Source organism: Acipenser ruthenus, chromosome 26 (assembly GCF_902713425.1).
Source record: "Acipenser ruthenus chromosome 26, fAciRut3.2 maternal haplotype, whole genome shotgun sequence".
In the NCBI taxonomy this organism is placed as follows: domain Eukaryota; kingdom Metazoa; phylum Chordata; class Actinopteri; order Acipenseriformes; family Acipenseridae; genus Acipenser; species Acipenser ruthenus.
In genome coordinates, this window is record NC_081214.1 from 26,393,214 (window position 1) to 26,417,374 (window position 24,161).

At 39.5% G+C, this 24,161-nt stretch overlaps 1 protein-coding gene across 3 annotated transcripts in view; it reads right to left on the bottom strand.

Annotated features, from left to right (window-relative positions):
* LOC117430533 (X-linked interleukin-1 receptor accessory protein-like 2) overlaps nucleotides 1–24,161 on the bottom strand; it is a 147,067-nt gene that overhangs the window by 9,950 nt on the left and 112,956 nt on the right. For all 3 annotated transcript variants that reach the window (XM_034902807.2, XM_059001398.1, XM_059001397.1), the window contains 2 exons: nucleotides 21,234–21,308; nucleotides 1,128–1,257 (listed from right to left, as the gene is read on the bottom strand). In XM_034902807.2, coding sequence (XP_034758698.2) covers nucleotides 1,128–1,257; nucleotides 21,234–21,308 — 205 coding nt within the window. The remainder of the gene's footprint in view (nucleotides 1–1,127; nucleotides 1,258–21,233; nucleotides 21,309–24,161) is intronic.

Below are 24,161 nucleotides of genomic sequence, written 5' to 3' on the forward strand. Positions count from 1 at the left end.
AGTGCAGTAGATAGTTATGTATTACTGTGTCTTGGTAGCACACATTCCAACCTCAAACCAGCTTTATATTTCCCTTGCCACACGACAAGCTGTTTCTCTCTGAAAGTGGAGAGACCAATCAGTATCGTTCAAATGTATTTTATTTTGGGAAACAGAAAGGTTTCTTTATCTTCTATTGAGAGAGTCATCATTCACATCATTCAGAGTCTCTGAAAAGCCAGTGTTTACAGGCTCTGTTTCTTATCTCGGTTTATTCTTGTTCAAACATGCATTTCCCAATTGTTTTTCTTTTTTTCTTGTATTGAAAAGCTTGAATGATTCCTTGGAAAAGACATTTTAAATACTGGTGCTTTTTTTTCTTTTCTTGCGCATTTGTGTGACTATTAGGAGAGAAACAGGCATTGTTTCACAGCTCGACCTTCGGAAAACACATTCGGTATTGATAAGTGTGGGAAGTGAGATTTATAATTACGTGGTTGTATTGGAATGCATTGTGTTCTTCCTGACTCTCAGATGCAATTCAGTGCCCTGTAGGCTTCTAGCCTTGTGTCTGTCATTGAATAGTACTGGTTCAATTTACATGACAGTTTTATGTGGCAATTACTAGCAGAGGAAGTTCTATTTTCTTTCTACGATACATGGCCTGGAGTGAGATCAAGGTGTAAAAGAACAAAATCCATTGAACAGCTTGCCTAATTAAATGATATTCACCGCTATGCATTATACATTAGCAAACTATTCCGTCTCCATATGTAATGCTTCTGCACTTCACCTGCTCCCATGAAGATTTACTGCCTGCTCCCAGAGATGATGCCCTCCTCGCCTTGACATGGTTAAGAGCTTAAAGAATGTGGAGCTTTATTCCATCTAACACCGCTGCAAAACCCCACAGACTTCCAACATCACCTTCTCAACAGTTCACACTGAGTGCACCCAATGCAAGCTGCATGCTAGCTTTACATTACAGAGCAAACATAGCCGTGCAATAACATGGTAATAACTAAACCATGCACTGTGTGCATTCAGGTGACTCCTAGATCTCAGTACTGTAAAGTGCGTGTCAGTTGCAAGTCTGATGTTCCTAGGTCATAGTGTGAAAAAGACAAAGATAGCTATGTTTCTGATACCTGACTTCACTTTCTTTAATATGACCCTCCAGTTCTTCAACAAACTTGTCCCCTTTCATCCAGTAGATTATAGGTCTGGACTCTCCGCTGTAGCCAAAGAATGCCCTGCAGTCCAGGCTAAACGGGTTACCTTTGGGGTAGGAGAGAAACACGGTTAAGCATTGTGTGCTTCTTGGATTGCTTATTACTGGAACAAGCAGGAAACATCACCAAGAGCAGATACATCATTGAAACAAAAAAACAATTATCAGTCAAACAGGTTTAATTGAATAACGCAATATGACCTCTTCTTATGTTTTGTCAATTTGCTACATTTTTTCCGATTCATGCAAGGTTGTTTGTTTTTTTGGTAGACTTTTTAAACGACTCAATAAAAATGATTTCTAAAGACACGGTGCCACTAACACAGCAACCTACAACATGCTTATCATGCCTGGATCCCACACTGGATTGCTTTTCTTAACTTTTCCATAAATATATTTGATAGAGTTAGCAAGTGAGCAAGTCTAACCAGCTGTCAGAATCACCTGTGTGCCAGCCTGAGCCTTATTAGATTTCCTCATCACCAGTTAAACCAGTCCCCCAAGACCGTGTGCTAGAATTATCCAGCCAATTCTACGAGCTAATGCCAGAGTTAACAGGATAATCCCAGAATTAACTCTACCACTGCCATGAATTTTATACTGATTAGGCAGGATCACGGTACACCGCGGGAATATTAAACCTCCATTGCCTTCACTACAAGCAACCTTCAGTTTGAAGTAACAATTTAACAATATAATGATTCCTCTGACCCCATTCCTTGAATAATCCCTGAGATGGACAAAGGCTCTGCTTTCTGTTTCAAATTCCACACTCCAGGTGCCTGGATTAAAGATACATCTTTCAAATGACTTCACACTTTTCAAGAGCTTTAGTAATAGTAATAAGAGGGAGTTCAATACATCATTAGAGGAAATGTTTCATTTTAGTAATACAAAGATGAAAGCTAGGAACGCAATTCAGAGGCAGTGCATAGGTGTGGGCCCAGGAGAGGGGCTTCTGATGTGAAGTGTCATCACCCACTGAGCTCTCAATGATGTTCAGTAGAATTAACTTACAAGGAGAGAAGACGTAAGGTTGTGGAAATCAAAAGGCAGTAATGTTTTATACATGTGGAAAGGAATATGAATACCGCGTTTGATCTCCACTCCATCGTTTTTATTTTTACACATTGCTGCGGGTTTCAGAACTCAGAGAGTCCTTATTATATTTAGATTCTAGATTGCAATGCTTGGCTTGAGAAAACCAATCTGATTGACTGCCTGGAAGACTGATAGAAGCACACAGGGTGCTTTGCTGCATTTGTAAATACCTGTTATGACATTTATAGATGCATTATTACATTTTTATTATTATTATTATTGCAGATCTAAAATCTAAATAGTTATCCATTTACATGGATCCTAATCCTATTTGTATATCAGTGCATTGCTCTGCCTCAACCAGAGGGCATGTTTCGTGAGCTTGCACCAATCAGCTCGGTGGCACTCTGAGCCAAGACTCAGCCTGTGGGCTCCAGAGCGCCTCCGCAGGGAGAGTGAGACACAAGAGAGAGGAAGCGCTATAAAAAGAAACACCCAGGCCTGCCCTCACCTTACACTGCCGCTTTAGCAGGACACAGACATTCCTTTGGTATTATTACATCTTTCACTGGGTCACCTTGTCACTTGAAAGCCTCTGGTTACAAGACGAAGTCTCTCTCTGGATTATTTTTAAACACTGTCTATCAGATACGCTGGGTGTGAAACACCAGCCCATAGGATCTGAACCGTTGATTCTCTATAGCGTTTTCAACACAGAAAACAAGGTAAATACCAGCCATGCACGTTTCTGACTGATTTACATCCTGCTGACTGGTCAATCTGGACACAGCTAATATTATTCATTTAATACAACTCACACCGCATGCTGGATCATGTACTGACTCACTCATTACTTTATCACTGTTATAAACACTGCCCTCTGCATTTCACAATTATAAATGCAATGGTAGCCTGCTGCCAGTTACATAGTCATAAACATGCAGAAGCTTTTATACCAGACGGCATCACATTTTGTTCAATAAGGAAGCAGGTTCACAATTAGAAAGACAGCGCCCCCTTGTAATGTGACCCAGCACCAATTAATCTGTAAAGTGTCATTGTTGCCAAGGAAACGCCCATTGTGCTGCACTTCATGTAACTTCTAAATGAATCCATTCAGCAGGTGATTACTGCTGAGCTTGTAGGAAGATATTCAGACAATTGCAGCTGTTTCATCCAAAGCCTTTGAAAGATTTTAAAATAAGGAGATGATAAGTACATTTGAATTTTATTTGATATTTTCCTAATGGTTTTAAAAATCGGTAAATAAAGAAGAGTGCTTGCTACCTTCTAAACCCATGCTGGTAAAGACATATGGTACGGGATTCATACAGCATGTGTCTCATGTGTTTAGTGCTACTCTACTGTATTAAGGGGATCCGCTATAACTTGAATATGTTCATAGCCACTCACTGCTGCAAGTACTGGGTTAGTGGGCTCTAAATTGGATTAAGAGCTTTCTAAACATTACACTGTGCACTGGATCATGCAAAGCTTTTTTTTTTATTCGATATGTTTCGGTTTACTTTACCGGGACCAGCAAAGCTCTCCTCAACATTGGTGCAGTTCTTTAAGCAAGTGATTCAGGTGCCATGGCAACCAATGGCATGCAGTTGCATGACTGATTTTAAAAATAATCACTAAGTGAACAGAAAAAGAAATCCAGGCATCTCTGTCACTCAGCATTCAGGTTTCAAGCTGCTTGTGCCACCAGTGTTATAAATATTACCTGTTATGACATGAGACTATTGAAATATTGCAGCAGCACAATACTGGATCAGGTTTGTAACAATACACAGCTTGTATAGGAGTCAGAACGTATCTCAGAACACCACTGCTCACACAATGATATACAGCAGCGTGCACATGTATTACCACACCCCATCATCGCTTCGGTAGTTTTGATTTGTTGTGCATATGACATCAAACCACTGGAACTGAAAATTGTCAAAATAGGCAAATAAGTGATTGTCTAATTAAAATAATGACTTTAATAGGCCAAACGGGTAATTAATTTAAAAGAGAAAAGGAACACATACAGTAGCCACAAATGGTAAAATGCATGAGGCTTTTTATAAGTTGTTTAGGATGTCTAATTATAACACAAAGTGGTGTAACATTTTCATTGTTTGTATATGACTAATTACTGATCAAAAATGAAAAACAAAAATTAAAGAGAAAGAGTTTTTCATGCAGGCAGATATATGAAGGATATCAATGACACATCTTGAGGTGTTGTAATACATGTGCACACTGCTGTAGATATATGAAGGATATCAATGACACATCTTGAGGTGTTGTAATACATGTGCACACTGCTGTAGATATATGAAGGATATCAATGACACATCTTGAGGTGTTGTAATACATGTGCACACTGCTGTAGATATATGAAGGATATCAATGACACATCTTGAGGTGTTGTAATACATGTGCACACTGCTGTAGATATATGAAGGATATCAATGACACATCTTGAGGTGTTGTAATACATGTGCACACTGCTGTAGATATATGAAGGATATCAATGACACATCTTGAGGTGTTGTAATACATGTGCACACTGCTGTAGATATATGAAGGATATCAATGACACATCTTGAGGTGTTGTAATACATGTGCACACTGCTGTAGATATATGAAGGATATCAATGACACATCTTGAGGTGTTGTAATACATGTGCACACTGCTGTAGATATATGAAGGATATCAATGACACATCTTGAGGTGTTGTAATACATGTGCACACTGCTGTAGATATATGAAGGATATCAATGACACATCTTGAGGTGTTGTAATACATGTGCACACTGCTGTAGATATATGAAGGATATCAATGACACATCTTGAGGTGTTGTAATACATGTGCACACTGCTGTAGATATATGAAGGATATCAATGACACATCTTGAGGTGTTGTAATACATGTGCACACTGCTGTAGATATATGAAGGATATCAATGACACATCTTGAGGTGTTGTAATACATGTGCACACTGCTGTAGATATATGAAGGATATCAATGACACATCTTGAGGTGTTGTAATACATGTGCACACTGCTGTAGAGACGTCAGTGCAGCTGCATTAACACCACCGGGCACTGGCCGAGCACACGCAATACAGAGGAAAGGGTCTCTAAACGTGACAAACAGCTCCCACTCCAGAGGTGGCTATTTCTGCACAGTCTGAAAAGCCATGGAAATCCAGTAAACACTGCGCTTTTTCAAAGACAAAGCCACTTGTCTTCCAGCCCCTCGATTAAATAATCCAATTTCACTTTATCTCTCTCTCTCTCCCTATAGTTATATCTTGTTAGCAGATGCCATGAGGGAAGGGCTGAGAATAGCCAAGTTGCAGTGAAGATGCTGAGATGGGAGACAACATTACAGAGCTAAGTGCCTAAGTTGCAAAAGGGGAAGGGTATCGCAGAAACCCAGAGAGAGGAGTGAATTGTTGTGCAATCTATCAGCTCAGGTAACTGTCATATTGGAAATGACCTTGGATTGTTCTGACAGCCGTGATGTAGTACAGTCAACAGTCTAATTGCCCTGAATCTATTAGTGGCCACAAGACCCTTGATAAAATAGCTCTCCTTGCAGCTTAGTGATATAACTGTCATCACCTTTCAACTTAATGTGATTTCCAGCTCGAAATTAGTGCCTGCGAAGTAATGAAATTGGACTTTTTCATCTTTAATTAGCCAGTGATTAAGGATGTGACACACTGGAGTGGTCTCTGCCTTGGCATGGGTGTAGGATAGGGGCATATATAATGTTTGCAGAATGGCCATACATAAAACATGATCTTATTTGCATAGACAGAGATATGACTGTAACTCTGCCAACATCCCCAGGCCTCAGCAGGCTTCTCTCAGTGTTCAAGAAAGAAAAACAAACCAATAATTGAAACATGTAACCCAAACAGGAATAGATTAACAGTGCCCTGCAGACTAAAGTGTGACTGCATCTTATAATGTACTTTAGCATAGACACATTTTATTACAGTTAGACAACTGTTATGCAGATAGAACTGGACTGAGGCTGGACACAAAGAAACACTTCCAGTACCGACTTAACCACTGAGCAAAACATGACTTGCACAAGCAGAGCACCGAGGTTGTGATGAAATAAAGTAAAGACGGTCAGACCGGACGTGAGCCTTGACCAGGGTGTGACAAAGGCAAGTATAACTGACACTGCCATTTTGTAGCAATAGAAGGATTGAGGTTTCTACACAAGTGGTGCTGTAAATCCAGGTTATTACAGCCAAGATGGAGTCCGATGTCTTTTAATAAGATAAAACACACACAAGAAGGGTGCTGATCCATCATTTTAGCTGCTCTGATATTTAAATGAGACTCTGGGTCACAGATGAGGTGGCTGTGCTTCAAAATAAAATGTCATCGTTTGGCAGCCCCTTGGAGGAGGAGCCCTGCTGCTCTTTAAAGTGACAGCAGATAAAATAACTCAGGCAACGCCTCGTCTGCTCAAACCTGGCCTTGAAATCTGTACAAGGCACCTGCATGCTGCTCTGCCTACAGTACACAGCAATACATCTTTAGCTACTGAAATTACTGCAATGCAACGTATCTGCACCGTGCTCACGGAATGCTCGTCGTCGCCGCCGCGTGATACGGTTTGAATATTAAAAAAAAAACATTCTCCATTATCCCCTTCAGTCACTGTGTATCTATCGATCTATTTTATAATGCAAGTGTTGGCAGGGCAACTTCTAGAACCCCATAGAGTTCAGGCAAACTGTTTTAAAATTTCTAAACATTAAACAAAGGGGCTATTTAACAAATATAAATATAAACATTACTTCATGGCTATAGGTCCCTAATACTATAATATAGGACATACATTATTAGCTGTAGGGTCATTTTTTACATTTATTTTGACTCAATGTTTTTTTTTTTCTTCTTCTTTTCTTCCATGTAAGTAAATTATTATTACAAGTTATTGAATTGGGTTATTTTTAAACATGGATTTGCATTGCCAATCAGGCATCACTCAAATGATGTAGGCAAATAAAGAGAGGATTTATTAATCTAAAATATCCTGCTGCATGTTTTATTTTCTGAATCGGTTGCTTTAGTTTGCAGAACGGAGCCTCTGTTGTTGACCTGTCACTCTGCGGCTTATGGATGGCTAAGGACAACAATGATTGACATCAGCAAAAAAACAATATTGCAAATCGAATTCATTTGTCTTTTAAATCAACCTGCTGTATAAACTAATCTATTACCGAGATAATTGTCCCTCTGGGTTTGCTACACATTCCTTTTCAGTTTTCTGCTGTGTTTTTCCATGCCATCAAAGGAGCAGAATTAAACTGCACCACTTCAGTGAACACGACTACCTGTTTGTTTACTATAGTTCTAAAGAGAATGGAGAATATGGGATTGAGGAAAGTATTCTCATCAAAAACCTGAAGAAATCTTTGTGATAAAAAAGAACTGGATAATAAGGTTAGTTTTTCATCGCCTTCCAGGTTTAAAAAAAAAAGCCATTTGACAGCATATTACAGTAATATGAGAAACATAAGTGCAGTATATTTCCTAAAGGGGGACATGATTCTTAAAGAAGACGGTGCGTTCACTCCCTGTCCAGTCATTATTCTCATTAAACATCTGCCCTTCAGACGAGACTCCAGTGTGTTTCAGCTCTATAAACAACCATCTCTGCACTGCAATGAGGCAGACATTCCAAACAGCAGCAACACTTCAACAAGAAGCCACTTACACCACCGGCTTCCTGACACTCGAACACAAACGATATTTCTATTCTTTTAGCACATTTGAATTTATCACCACTGCCATTATCCAGTGCATTCCACTGAGAACAAATACTGGAATTTAAAACTAGCACTATATTGTGCTGCCCTCCACGTGGACATATACAGTACAGAACTGGAGAAGAGTAAATGAGTTGCCTGCTGTAATTAATAATACAGGCACCCCTGTGCTGTAGTTAACCATAATCGAATATTCACTGCATGTATCAGCAAGCAGTTCTGTGATCAGAAAACCAAGTTACAGAAGTTTGTGCATTGACAGCATGCAATGACCAATGCATGTAATAAAAAATGTAACACATGTGTGGCAGTCCACAGTGTAGTTTACTGTATGTACTGTGGCTATGATTTGAGGTGAACTGCATCTGCGTACAATGCACTGCCTCAAATGCATCACATCAAAAAAAGCATCAGAAAGACACATGCAAAAGAGAAAGCCCAGTCAGCCTGATCTACAGAACCTGAGCAAACACACACGAAATATACTGCAGAAGGACATGAAACCTGATAGATACAGATTGGCTGAGCTCGTGCATGAATCTTTAAGTGCAAGCTTCGTATGAGTTCGACATGACTTGACTTCGGGGCTGCTGGGTGCATTGGGTGTAAAGAGAGCCCAATGAATACGTTCAGTCATCTGCTGTAGCTATCATCAAATTACCCATTCCCTTCCTCCATGCCATTCATCAAGTTAACACACTAGTTCTGCTGCAGTATTGATAAGACTGAAAATACTTTCTTTATAGGAAGTCTTAATATATTTTTTTATTTAACACAACGTGAATGGTTACTCTTGCTCAGAACAATGACATTTCAGACTCCTCAGTGATTGCACTGAAAAGGGGAGCTGTAATGTGCCAACACGTCCTGTTTGTAAATTGTGGAAAGACAACAAACAGTCTGTTTCTGGGCTGCGAAACTGCTGAAAAGCTACTGCATTACTGACTGTTTGAAGGAGTCATTTTCAATAGGCTTTCCTCACATGTGAAGAAGTGATTTGATTGCGTTCCTTTTTGGGCAGTGATTGTCACTTAGCTGAGTTCTAATTCCTGGTGCAGGGCTGTCTGAAGAGCTGTCTGCGTGGAGTAAGCTATGGGGAGCGTCTCCTGGCTCGCTGTGTGCACCCTCTCAACGTTAGTAAGCTATGGGGAGCGTCTCCTGACTCGCTGTGTGCACCCTCTCAACATCCCCAGAGGAACCTGACACAGCTCAGGATGGAATGCAGTTAAGCCATCTGCTGAAAACACCTGCTAGATTTCAGGCTAGCTTAAGGTTAAAGGTGATCTGGAGTATTTCTTTGGAATAAAGCAATAAAGTAACCTCTTAAGCTATGCAGGGATGAAAAGTTTACAATATATCCCGTGCTTTATGCAAAAGGTTGTTTTTTTAATTCAAGTTCATCAGTTTCCTAATTCCCTGTGTACCAATTCATTGATACACCTCTCGGTCAGATAATGAATATTCTTTGAGAATTCTGTAGGTATCTGACTGCTAGTTCCTAGAAAAGTCAGAAAACGATGCATTGTGAAAGGTTGCAATACATAATACTCTATTTAAAAACATGCTGGCATGCAAAGGTTAATATGTGTGAATGAAATGATACATTTTCACAGAAATGCTTTTGCATAAAAATATGCAGTTTTTTTATGTGGAAGGTATAAATAACATTTGTTCATTATATTTTCAAATAAAATATTTAGTATTTATATGTTATTTCCAGCTTTTACAAAAAGATAATACTGTTTGAATAAATACAAGCTAGAGCACATAAATAAAATATAAAGAGACACACAAATTCAGCGTATTGGCATATATTATTAATAGGCATCATTTCATTTGCTTTTGGAAGAACAGCAGCAGTAAGGTGGGGTACTGTATTGTACAGTATATGAAATAATGAAATATTCAGTGATGATTATGAAATGAACTGTATTTAATGCGGTTTAGCTTCTGGGTTGGGAGCAGAATGCATGTTTATATCTTTAAAACAAAGCTAGTGCACAGCTGACATGCAGTGTGTCCTGTGGCACCGCAGCCAACATTAGCAACGTGGCGGCAACATGATTCGAACCACGCTCACATGACTAGACCGTGGCACTGCTTTTAATAGGGGAGTCTCTGAGAGCCTCTATTTCTTTGTTTTTTTAAAGCAAGTCTCCCACAAAGGTTACTCATCCCGAGCCCGAAGTGGCATCGCTATTTGGGCTGGCTTCCTGCAGCGTATACCCTTCCAGACAGAGGCATGGCAAGCATCTGCTCCCAAAGTGGGATAAGAGCCAGGGGGACCATCTGTACTACAAGCAGGCTGCCCTGGGGAGGGCATGTGCACCTCAGCTGTCTATTGACGTAAGCCCAGACTTTGTCACTCTGGATACTTCGGTATGCATGAATAAGTGCAAACTGAACACAGAGGAGCGTTTGCTGGTAGGGTTTGAATGGGCGTGCCATGCTCGAGTCTACATTTACATACAATCTTTTTAACACTGCTTAAGTGCTGACTATCAAAACTAATAGACTGTTCGTTCTGTGATGAAATTCGAGTTAATTTACTTTAATGAATGCCTTCCTTCACAATTTCACTGATATGACTGTTTGAAAAAAATCCTGAAGCTTTCTTTAATTACCCACAATGAATACATTAAGACCATCAGGAAATGATTTTCAGTAGCTTAAAACTATTAATACTACTTGACTGGGAAAAATAGATCAAGGGTCTAATAGGAAATTTAAGCTAATGTAAAGTAAAGCAACTTTCCCAATCAACCACATCAGTATCTGTGTAGCTGAATGCAAACTGTTGAGATATGCAATTAGCTGGATTTATGGGTTTTGTAATGGGAGCGCTCCTGTAGGAATGGTTGTTTGAATTTTTTTTTTTTTTTTTAAAAAAGAGAGTGAGCTACCAGCTCAATGCACACTGTAATAATGGCACTCAGATACAACACTATTGAAGAATTCTTAAATGTCATCTCTTCGTAAAGAACAGCAGGGTTTTACAGGTAGATTCAAATTCGTTCTTATAGAGATACGCCCTGAAAACAAACCAAAAAAACAAAAACCTTAGCGTGCTTACAGAGTCAAAAAAACTAAAAACCTTAGCGTGCTTACAGAGTCAAAAAGTCCCCACTGTCAAAACACACTTTATTCGAGCTCATTTAGAACATCTTCTCTTTACTTTTATTATTGTGTCGATCCATGTCCCTCTGGAGTTCAGAATAGTACATCTATGCAGTTCCAGTCCTCATAAACACTAAACAAATTAGTAGACGTAATAATTAGAATTACAACACGTACTAAAGTCAAATGAGAACCGAGTGGCCATCTGTGTGCGGCTGTGCGTGTGCGTGTGTTTAAAGTGAGTGTGTGTGTGTGCTTGAAATGTGAATATATGTCATGTTGCAGACAAAAGCCAATATTCCAAACTGCCTTGGTATTTAATAACTGCTTTTAGTCATAACAGAACAGCCTAGAGTGAGATCCAGGCACTTAATAAACAAGGTTGTTTTGTGTTGCTTTGCAAAGACTCACATCGTTCATTGTGAGAAGAATGTAGAACAGTAAAAGTGTATTGTGACTATTATATTGTATTTTTTTAAAAAAAAACTCAAATCAACAACCATTGCAGACCTGTGCTTAAAAATACCACAAGGATTTACTGTTAATCTCAGTGGAAAATACTCTTTTGGTTGATTGGAATAGTGTCGCTACCTTCAGGTCCTGGATTTTGAATTCGATTTTCAGCATTTCTTTTTCTTTCTTTCTTTCTTTCTTTCTTTCTTTCTTTCTTTCTTAATGTACTGGGTTAACATTTCCAGGCTGCACAGAAGCCTACGGTGTAAAGATAACACAAGATAACACAAGACTACATTAGGTTTTTAACAAGCAACTGCAATGAACTACTTAGAAAGGACACTATTGAATTGCTATACAGCATGAAAAAAAAGTGAATTCACTTCAGGGAAATCAGCAGAAACATATGGGATTTATATGTATTAATCCTCAAGTGGGTCCATTCCATAAACCAAAAAAGAAACGTTCACAGCAGCAATGAAAAGGCCTGGACATGGCAATGGGATTAATCTATCACAAGCAGATACTGGAAGAGTTACAGGTGAGCCTCATTGTTCTGTGTGATTTACACGTCTTAATGGTTCAAATCAAAGAGAGAGGCTTTCCTAATCTGCCCCACCGCGATAATCCGCAGCAGGGAATCCAGGTCTATTCCTGTGTGCCTGGGTTCAGAGGTGTGACTGTAGATGTGTTAGGTCAAGGGCTTTTAAAATACCACAATCGCAACAAAATAGCTTCTCTAACCTGATAGGGCTTTAAACTTCATACAAAATCCAATTACATCCCAGAGATACCGGTTGTGAGAGGGATTGCTGGATGGGTAGGTTATTAACTGTGGTATGATTGAAGCTTTGTTGCCTTTCCTGCTATGATATAAACAAGATGTTTAGTGCAATTCTGCCATTAAGCCTTTACCCTGCACTTCATTCTTATTTTACATTTAAGTGTCTTTTTCGTACAAAGCATGCTCCCTACCACGTGAATAGACCTAGAAAATCTCATCACCTATATTTAACTGCAGCTTGTTCCTTCTCTGCACAACACACAGGCATCATACAAGTAGGGGCACTCGCCTCCCTCCGAGGAGACACGCAGAACAAATATAACCAATAACAGCCAATTACGCAACAGAAAAACACAGCTCTAGAGTCTAATCAAACCAAAAATACAGCTTTTCAAAGTCTAATCAAACCACAAACACAGCTCTAGAGTCTAATCAAACCAAAAATACAGCTTTTCAAAGTCTAATCAAACCACAAACACAGCTCTAGAGTCTAATCAAACCAAAAATACAGCTTTTCAAAGTCTAATCAAACCACAAACACAGCTCTAGAGTCTAATCAAACCAAAAATACAGCTTTTCAAAGTCTAATCAAACCACAAACACAGCTCTAGAGTCTAATCAAACCAAAAATACAGCTTTTCAAAGTCTAATCAAACCACAAACACAGCTCTAGAGTCTAATCAAACCAAAAATACAGCTTTTCAAAGTCTAATCAAACCACAAACACAGCTCTTCAGAATCAAACCACAAACACAGCTCTTCAGAATCAAACCACAAACACAGCTCTTCAGCTTATTATTATTATTATTATTATTATTATTATTATTATTATTATTATTATTATTATTATTAATATTATTATTGATATTCACAAGAAGGCCATCAAGTGAAGTTTAACATCCACTTTCATGTTATAATAAGGATAGGTGAATTTATTTTCTAACCAATGTAATTAATACCGTGCACACAGTTTTATTGCAAATACAGTGTGCGTTTTATTAAAATATTTATTAGTATGCATTTTATCAAGGGCAAACTCAAGGTTAAGACTTGAGTGTAATATTTTATTCATTGAATGCAATCTTTTAGCCACTGACCCAACATCAGTGAGGAAGTCAGCACCCTACTGTATAAAATCAGGTCTGATCTGTTACAGCCAGAATACTGGATCAGTGATGATATCTTACTTGCCAAACACATTTTCAGCAGGCTCAGCAGGGCCAGCAGGGAGCGGTGCCAGGCCAGCAGCTCAGTGCAGGATAAGGGTTTGGAAATGGGCAGTGCCACATGGCAACCAAGCAGGACCCCCAAAAAAGTGACTTAAAACCCTTGAACACAACTTGCCCATTTTCAAAGTGACCATCTCCACTTCCAGTCATTACCACTCACACTGCCAGATCCGAACCCCAGTGCCCGCTGGACTGGAACTCAATCACTTCCACAGCATGCCATTTAGGGGCACTGTGCGTGCTGTGGGAGGTGCCACTAGCTGCAGGATTTCCTTTAAAATCGCGGTATATAATGGTAAGGTGTCATACACGAGAAAGTTATGTAAGTACTCAATATCTAAGAGAATTGTGTTTGAAAGATTTCTGCTAATCAACATGTTCCGTAATCTATAATCCCTGCTTTTTCATGAACACCAAATACCTGAAACATACACCCCGGCCGGGCTGTCAGTCTAGCATACGAGCATTACATCAAAGGAGTTGAAAGGTTATGATCCTTCAAAGGATTTTTTATTGAGAATCTCCATGAACTGCATCCTTACCCGAAAGGAAGCGCTGTCACGCTGTGAAAGGTTTGCCTCACAGCTCATTAGCTTCTCCCGTGTTATACAGATTGCTCAGACTGGAAAGCTGTGCCCAGAACTTGTGCGGATTGTATGAGCAACCAATGGGAACCCTCTGGAAATGATCTTCACTCTCTGCATAGTTTAAAAATGAATTGGAATTCAACCCGGCTGCTGTAACACAGCTGGAGTTTGCAAACCTCATGCCGTGAAATATACCATATAGTGGTTAGGAAACAGTATCCCGCCATTCAATGGAACCTGAAATAAAGAGCAGCCAGCTCCTCCACCAGGACAGGGTTCATCGAAGGACAAATAACATACTAGAGATTTGATTTGATCTGGTATTGGAAGCTCCTACACTATCCTTGATGTGTGCGTGATTTGATCTAAGGATAAAGTGGGTTCCCTGCCTGAACCATCCCTCTGCTTAATGACAACATTTCTCTGCCATTCACCTTCATTGGGATTCCAATTCCCGTAACCTGGCACAGGTCGGACACGATACAGTTTCAATAAACTCAGAGAGACCTAGTGCACTTTCAGAGCATCCTCTTCATTGGCGTGGGATCCATTTCACTCAAGCCTAATTGGATGTCGTCTATAAAAGGCACCCAGTGACAATGGCTGCTGTTCATTACGAAAAAAGACCACCCTTAATTATGACAAGGTCAGAAGAGCTGCTCACTTTTAATATTCACAAAGCAATTAAACTGGCACTGACATGTACTCAAGGCAATCTTCATTTATTTTACCTACGTAAACAAAAAGTCAGCCGACGCTTCAGAAACCGGCAGCAACGAGTCCCAGGGTATAACACCCCCATATACTTATGATATTCTCCGTCTTGACATTTAAATCCCACTTGTGATTAGATGACTAAAGAAAGAAAGAAAGAAAGAAAGAAAGATGCTATTTACTTCAGTTTTCTCATTAGTACATCCTCCAGTGGCGTATTTTCCATATACAGTACTGTATTTATAAGACAGCATGGACTCAAAGTAAATTACAACTATGAGATCACAAGAACCAAGGTGACAATATCTTTTTTTAACCAGTTTCTGTTATTTATTGAGCATAAAATGTCTGCTGTCACTTTGTCAGGCGCTTATATTCGGTGAAAGCTGGAGTTTCTCATCCAGCGGCATGAAGCCAGCTGTTTGTCGAGGATGATGGAGTTTCTCATCCAGAGGCATGAAGCCAGCTGTTTGTCGAGGATGATGGAGTTTCTCATCCAGAGGCATGAAGCCAGCTGTTTGTCGAGGATGATGGAGTTTCTCATCCAGAGGCATGAAGCCAGCTGTTTGTCGAGGATGATGGAGTTTCTCATCCAGAGGCATGAAGCCAGCTGTTTGTCGAGGATGATGGAGTTTCTCATCCAGAGGCATGAAGCCAGCTGTTTGTCGAGGATGATGGAGTTTCTCATCCAGAGGCATGAAGCCAGCTGTTTGTCGAGGATGATGGAGTTTCTCATCCAGAGGCATGAAGCCAGCTGTTTGTCGAGGATGATGGAGTTTCTCATCCAGAGGCATGAAGCCAGCTGTTTGTTGAGGATGATGCACAGCAAATGTTTCACTGGCCGAAGGTTTTTATTATGGCTGCACGCAACAGGTTTTCAGCAATTCATTCATTTTTGCTTGCCATTGCTGTGTCAGCACACCCGCCCAAATAATTACACAACGATTCTGTTTTAGGTTGAATAGTTTGGACTACAACAAACATATAGAAGCCAAACCTTGTTGAAGAGAGACTTTTTTTAATTACGGCTGATTGGAATAAAAAGCCTTCCAAAAACCATGGTACTCCAACCATGGTTACCATGACAATTGACAGCTTGTCGCTGATTTGTGCAACCCTGTATTTAGCTGTTAGCTTTCCTTATCCTATGAAAGAGCAGATTTGGGAAAAACAAAAAGCATACTGAAAGCATGGTATAAGCATAGGTGAGCATTGTAAAGCGAAAGCATGGTATAAGCATAGGTGAGCATTGTAAAGCGAAAGCATACTGAAAGCATGGTATAAGCATAGGCGAGCATTAAAGCCCAATGATGTACAATAAAGCATATTTAAAACATGGTAAACTAAGGTAAATGCATAGCAAACCCATAGGAAAATCCATGCAGGCAATGCAAAATTACAGTGAAAATGTACTGATACACTTTTATAAGGAAGATTTAAATTGGCAAGTGGAAATATTGTACAATTGAAAATGAATTCCAAACACCCCTGCTGGGAACGTATTACAGAGCATGAATAGTTGAATGACATTTTTGAATCGTGATGTTTTAATTACTCAGACATGGGAGCGGGCATCGCAGAAGATTAGCGGGTCCCGTATTACAGCCGTCGACTTGTTCTGTGAAGCACTGCTGACTTTAAAACAAGACTAAGTGTCTGTTTCTTTTTAACGGCAAGAGACTGATTACTTTAGGATGCATAATCTTCTGTTTGCAAAGGCATTGGGTTTAGCCACCTCTGATGAACCTTTCTGCTCATGTTCTGCACAGCTATTTCACATGTGTAAATGCTTTGTGTAGACACCTGTCTCTGCATCCCAGTCTGAGCTGCAAATATGACCGATTAACATATTTATGAGGCTCGCAGACTCTCTAATGACAAAGCCTGTTGAAAATTCCCTCTGCTATTATTGTACCATTTTGACACTGAATTCTTTTTGAGCTCTACTGGATATTTTTCCGCCACTGTATCTTGTCATTGCTGGAACAATGGAGAGCCTGGGACTGGGTATCCATTAGGAGCTTGCGCTGTGTATTAAAAAGGTTTGTTTGTCTGAGATCTGTCACAGTGAGGCCTTAAAAGTGGCATGCCATCAGATTGATATGATTTTAGCCTGAAGTTTTAATTAAATTGACAAGAGCCCATTGGGGTTGAAAATTGTACTACACACAACATACAGTGACGCAACCAACATCTGTGAAAGAACATTCATAAGACATGCATTATATTCATAAACTGTGTACTGGAAAAAAACCTCAACAGGTTCTTCTAGACCTCTGGATACGACCCCTCGTTCAATATGAACCTCTTTGCTCCAATGCTTCATCTAACACCAGTCTGTTCCTTTTTGGATCCCAGCTACATTAAATCTCATTACTTGGTTACAATGGGTTGCCTTTGTAAGTTGAAACTCATTATAACACACATTATGCTTCACTGCCAAGGACAACAGTTTAATGAGTGTACTTTGCAGTGTTGGTCGTATACACACCAAGCATGGGGTAGGATCAATACTAGAAGTCTTTCAGCATTGACTGAGTAATTAGGTTTTGCAAGTACTATCATATAGACAGCTGTGGAGAACAGTGCAATAAAGATTCTAGTGATGGCTGTAATTTTTATAAGGAGTACCTGCTAGAATTGAGTAAACCACATTATCTTGCTGATTTACAAGCAGTGCTACAAATCTTAATACGGGCTGATTCATAAACAGCGCTCTATATGAAAGCATGATGCTGTCTTCACTGCATGACAATCTGGAAGTACACAGAATTTTAAAAGGTAAAAGGTATTACGCAACAATAACATATGAAAGGAATGCTGTATTTCTATCTCAGGGATCTGAGGGGGTTTAATCTCCATCAGCTCGGCTCAATGGAGTCCACAGTTTTATGACTCACTCTTTCTTCTCTGCACTGTATCCCATTCTGCAGCAGCGCATTCTGAAGCACAACCGGATCAGCGGTGCATGGGTATAAATAACTAATCCCCTAACTGCAATACAACAGAAATTGCCACTTGGAACACTGCTTATTCACGCTGAGCTCTCAGAACACTGCTTATTCACTCTCAGCTCTCAGAACACTGCTTATTCACTCTCAGCTCTCAGAACACTGCTTATTCACTCTCAGCTCTCAGAACACTGCTTATTCACTCTCAGTTCTCAGAACACTGCTTATTCAGTCTCAGCTATCAGAACACTGCTTATTCACTCTCAGCTCTCAGAACACTGCTTATTCACTCTCAGTTCTCTGGGACAGAGCAGAAGCCAAAGGTTCAAGTTTGTAGTGTGTCACTTTTTCTCAGAAGCTCATTATTCTAATCGGGCACCATGTGGCTGATCATTTCCCCTTCTTGTGTAACGGTTGAGGAAGCTATTAAATCTTCACAGCACTTAGTGTCTGCTAAGGTAATAAACAGTGACAGCTGTGGCATAATTGTCCAGCAGCAAGAACTCGGGACAGCTATGTGCAACAATTAATTACCAGTTCTGTTGAGTTACAGGTTCTCATCAAGTACTGTTTCTTGAGATGAGACTGGATTTCATTTTGATGAAGCACGGCAGCTGGATTCGAACCAAGTTCAGAAGGTGGAGCAAGGACGTTCCCTTTGCGATGCCCAGGAAGTTTATTCATGTTCTCTGATCGAGTGTGCTACTGGGTGAACAAAAACGTGCTCGCAATGCTAGGAGTCAGGAGACCGCAATTCAAGCAGCACTCAGTCCAGAGCGGAGTTCTGAACCTGATCTGTCAAGGGGGGTATGAGCAGAACCACTCATAGATCGTAGAAGAGTAACAATCGCAGGCAGCGACCGGCATATCAAAGCAGCGTGAGCGTTTCATCTGCTGCTACTCAGAGCGCACGGCTTTGCTCTGGTCACATGACATGATTCATTTGAAGAAAAAGGGGTAACACTTTACATGAAGTGGATCTAATTACTGTGTATTTACATAGCAGTTACTTAGTAAATGCATGTGCACTTACACATTACTACAATGTTATTATGCATAGCTACAATGTACTTAATGTGTAAATCTTTTTGCACGATATATGTAAGTACACAACTGTATCAGAAAAGGGTTAGGGTTAGGGTTAACGCTAGTGATAGGGTTAGGGTTAGGGATAGGGTTACATCGTGTAACCATGGCTTAATAACCTGATGTGTAAGTGCACATGTATTTACGAAGTAACTACCATGTATATATACAGTAATTAGATCCACTTCATGTCAAGTGTTACCTGAAAAGGAATGTCAGGGAAGCACAATATTCAATTTAAAATTAAAAGATAATCAGCTTTTAATCAATGATATACATCTTGCAATGCAATCTGTTTAAAAATGAACCCAGAAATCACAAAGAACGCACAGACACTGCACAACGAGTGCACTGTGGATGCCAACACAGGAGGCATATTTTGGGCAGGTTAAGTAGCCAGATGCTGTACAGTTGACCTGCCAATTCACTAATCCCCTTCGGTAAGAGGTGAGCTCCCCAAATTATTATAATGGGACTCCAGCCCGCATTCAATATCCCTGCAGAATAATCGATCAATAATGTTTACTTGAAATCAATATATACATTATACTGTGCCAGCACTGAATAAAAACAGCTTTCTCTGGTAAATAGCTGGTATTATTTTTCTGTTAGAATGATAATCGATTTTACATTGTTCAGGGTAAAAGAAGTATTATTGGAGTTTCCGTGCTAGAGATTTTACTCAAGGTAAGATCTGCTGAGATGTGTTTTCCCTCAGCTAAGCTCTTTAGAATAGCAACATCTCTCAAGTGTTTGTACACCGCCTCTGTGAATCAGGAAGCGCACAGGTGGAATGCTTCAGACAGATGGTGTTGCATCCAGGGTGCAAGCAGGAAGGCTGCTGGAGGAGACGGATTTATGTTGCGTAATACAGACGGCTCACTCTATTACGTTTAATTGGTTCAGGGCTACAGAGATCTGCTTCCTATCAGAAGTTTAATAACCGCAGATGAAAATGTTGAATGGTAATCACATGGAATAGAATACACAAAATGGAACACACGCTGCATATTTCTACCAGTATTCCGAAGCTAAGCTGAGCCTGATTTTTTTCTTCCAAAAATCAAACGATACAGAAAAGTCAAGGGCAGTAGTACAGTAGGAGTAGCAGTAGAAGTTACTACAGTTTTTTATTTTTATTTAAAAGGAATAAGCCCTCTAGCACAGACCCCAGTCCGGTCCTGTACGGTATTTCAAGTTCTACAGTGTTCACTCCTAAATGACACCCAACCCGTTACAAGGTGGTAACGTTCTGGTGTCTTTGATTTGACATTCAAAAAGCTTTGATAAAATACACTGACAATCCTGCGTGAAAATTAGCTCCAGAACACAGCAATTAAGGTATTGATAAAGCAGGAGTCATGTCCTGAAACACATACAGTTTGACTACATTGTGGGAACAAAGCTTACTTAGCCAGCCACCCCCAGATAAACTCAACGAGCTGCACAATATAAGTGACAAATGTACTGTCAGGCATGGAAAAGCAAGCTTTAAAATCTTATTTAAAAGTCAGCTGCTACATAAACATATCATTTAAATAAGACATGCTTAAAGTAAAGACATTGCCAACCCTATAGGGGGCCGGAAACCTAATTTCTTAAGCTGTCTCTCTATAGTCTCTGTGCTGATGCATGTGGTATGAAGGTCTATAATTTACCCGCAGAAGACAGTTTAAATATGCATTCCTCTGAATGGTTTCGTTATTGTCAACCAGCCCCAGCAGAAAAGGAGATTTAAACACTGTGCCGGCTGAGATCCCTGCTCATCCAATGAAAAGCACTAAAAACAATGAAGTCTGTTTTAGCACCAGCTGCTCTCTTCCAAGGGAACACAATCAACCATCGTTTATTTAGGAGATCTGAAATGTGACTAAGTGACCCTAACAACCCACTGAACCAAATCTTTCAGGGTTGCAGATAAAATCAGTTTCATTAACGACTCCACATGATTTGATTTAAACCTCACTCTATTATTACTTCTCTCCATAGCTTCTCTAGCATTTTAATATAAGCGTTTGCAAAGCATGTTCAGGTTTTTAAAAAAAAACATACGTGAAAAGCACCAAGGCATCCACCTTGTGGCTCTACAAACTAATTTCATCCAAACTAGTCATGCAGTAAACTCTGCGGTGATGAATGAGAAGAAGCAAACTGATTTGCACATAATAACAGCAGCAACAAAACTTTCTTGCTACATGTAATTTCACCCATCTGTTAGCTGAGAGAAAGTTAAGGATCTGTTATTCCCAGAAGGAGACTTACCCAGCTGGACATCTATAACACTCGGCTGGATCTCCGTGGGGAACAGTAGTTTAGGAGGCTTGTCTGTTAGGAGAGCTGGGAGACAAACAGAGATGTAATGGGAATAGGCAGGCGAGGCTTGTCAATTTTACTGTCTGCTTTTTGCTCTTTATGTGCAGTATTAACAGCATTTTCTATGAAACATGTCTAAGAGAGGGGTTCCTAGCAAAAACAGACACTAATCCAAATAATATTTTTTACTAAAGTAATAATAATAATAATAATAATAATAATAATAATAATAATAATAATAATAATAATAATAATTTTGCAATAGGTTTATGCATTACAGCACAGCTCAAATGTATCTGTTTTTCATGCACTCAGAATTCAGCAATAGGCATTGCATCAAGCCACGGTATTGTTTTAGCATGAGAACACATCATGGGAGTTGTGTAACAGAGCTGTAGTGTTTGCATACATTTAAAGTCAATACTACACTCACTCGCACTGCTGACGTTGGTCTTAAGGATCCAAACAGTGGTGGTGTTTAGACTACAGTGTGACATCAGTGACCAAGTGGCTTCAGGTTAATCAGGACACTGGGACGTTTCAGTTTGTTTTATTTATTTATTTCATTCTCGTACCTATGCATTCATGTACCTCTTACACGTCTCTTTATTTTAAGACATGCAGGACAGCAAGTACCAGAAGGCATAGCTGTGACTGCAGTGTTGTGTGATGCACCGAGGTTACTGATTCCTCCCCCTGTCGCTGAGAAGAGCCTGGCTCGAAGGCTTTCAAGGTGTGTGTGGTCACCGGTTCAAGCCCAACCTCCGTCCTGTTACATTGCCAAGTAAGATTAAAATCCCGAACTGACACAGACTTACCCATTGGACCTCAAGCCACATGGTCAGCTTTAATGAATGTCACAAAATTTTCCTTACATTATTGTGACTTATACAAAAATTGGAGGTTCCAAAGCTGACCACTATATTACCAGTAAGGGAATAATGATAAGCAATATGTTTCAATGATAAGCAGTGGGTGGTACAGTTGTGCACATTTGGCTGCACATATTGCTTTGGTGTTGTAGTTAAACAAACTGTACTCAAGTAACCTTCAATTCAAGGAGAGTGGGGGAATTGCACCTTATGAAAATTCTTATCTTTTGGCCCTGCTTAATTTTTTTCTTTTCATTGTGTGAAAAATGCCGAGCTGAAATGAAGGATGAAGCGGGGACCCTTCATCCATCTTGGGGGGACAGCTGGAGCTTTAGCATGCAAATGAAAGCTATCATTCTTGTCAACCTGGAGCCCAGGTACACGCCTGCAGTGCACAGCCAATTAATATTCTCACACCAATCAGACCAGCCCTTAGAAAAGCAGCAATGCATTTCATCCCAGTGACTCAGAGCGCAGGGTAATCTTCCACTCGTCAGCTTGCATTCTCACATTCACTGGAAAGCACAGCTGAGATAAAGTGGATTTGGACATGCTAATTCATTATTAGAGTCCATTAGTATTTCTCAGTATGCCAGGATACATCTATCACTTGCTAATATAGGAAATCTTAAATTCTTCGGCAAGAAGAAAATGGCATTGTTATATTAATATATATATATATATATATATATATATATATATATATATATATATATATATATATATATATATATATATATATATATATAAAAGGTACCACTTTATATCGAGTGTCTCTAATTACTATATATTTACATAGTAGTTACTTGGTAAATACATGTGTACTTACACATAACTACAATGTTATTATGCATAGTTACAATGTACTTAATGTGTAAATATTTTTGCATGTACAACCCTAACCCTAAACCCTTTTCTGATGCAACTGTGTCCTTACATATATTGAGTCCCAAATTCCTAAGATTAGGAATTTGGGACTCAACCTGAACATCCTCCATTGGAATAAAAGTCTGACTTGCTTTTGGAAACAATGTTTCTGCCAGCTCCAGCTTGTTTTTTATCGGTTGATATCATCGCTGTGTTCTTTCAATGGAGTCATCAGATAGAACTTTACAACATTTTCGTTTTGTCTCTGTCAGGTTAGTGCTATCAGCAGATCTCTCAAAGTGTGCCTGCTAAAGTTAGATACTTCAGTCACAGCCAATAACGTCTGCTTGTTCAATCAGCTAGCCGTGTGTTTCAGTTCTTGATAAAGACCGGAATGGGCAGCTTTGATAGAATCTTGTTTCATACATCAGGAGCCTGGGTTAATCGATTACAATCTCGGTTGAATTGTTCCAAGAAGGTAACAGAGGAATTCATCAGGAAAAGTGTTTTTCCAGTGTATATGGTGGCAGTAATAATAAATGTGTGGCTGTTTACAGAAACATTTTCATTGAGTATCAAGTTTAGAAAATGTTCCATTAAGTGTCTGTTATTACAATGCAATTACATTGCAATTATTCTCTGGTTACACAGGAATGGCATTGTAAATACACACCTGTGTAATTACAGAGTTATTACAAAAGGAAACACATTGCAAGTACACACTCATCAGCGTAGGTATTGTGCTAGTCTGAATGGTTTAGTTCCCTCTACACCACTGATGGCTCCTAATGAACAGGAGTTTGTATGTTACCCTGTTATGACCCTGTTATGACCCTGTTTCAAAAATAACCAAAACAAGCTCCTCATTTGTTCAAACCGAAACATTACATTTCTGAAGCGCAGCATTTTCACAACAGATGGCTGCATGTGGGCAATCAATGGATTTGCTACAAGTGGGACTGATTTTCAAAGGTTAAAAGCATTTGATCTGATATATCTGCATGCAACTGCATGGTACAAGATCCACTTACAGCTCCCTTGATCTCTTTAATAAACCAACATAAATACATTATTATTAACTGGGTCGAGTGTTGCTGAAAAAAAAAAACCTTTATTGACGAAACAATTCATTGCAGAT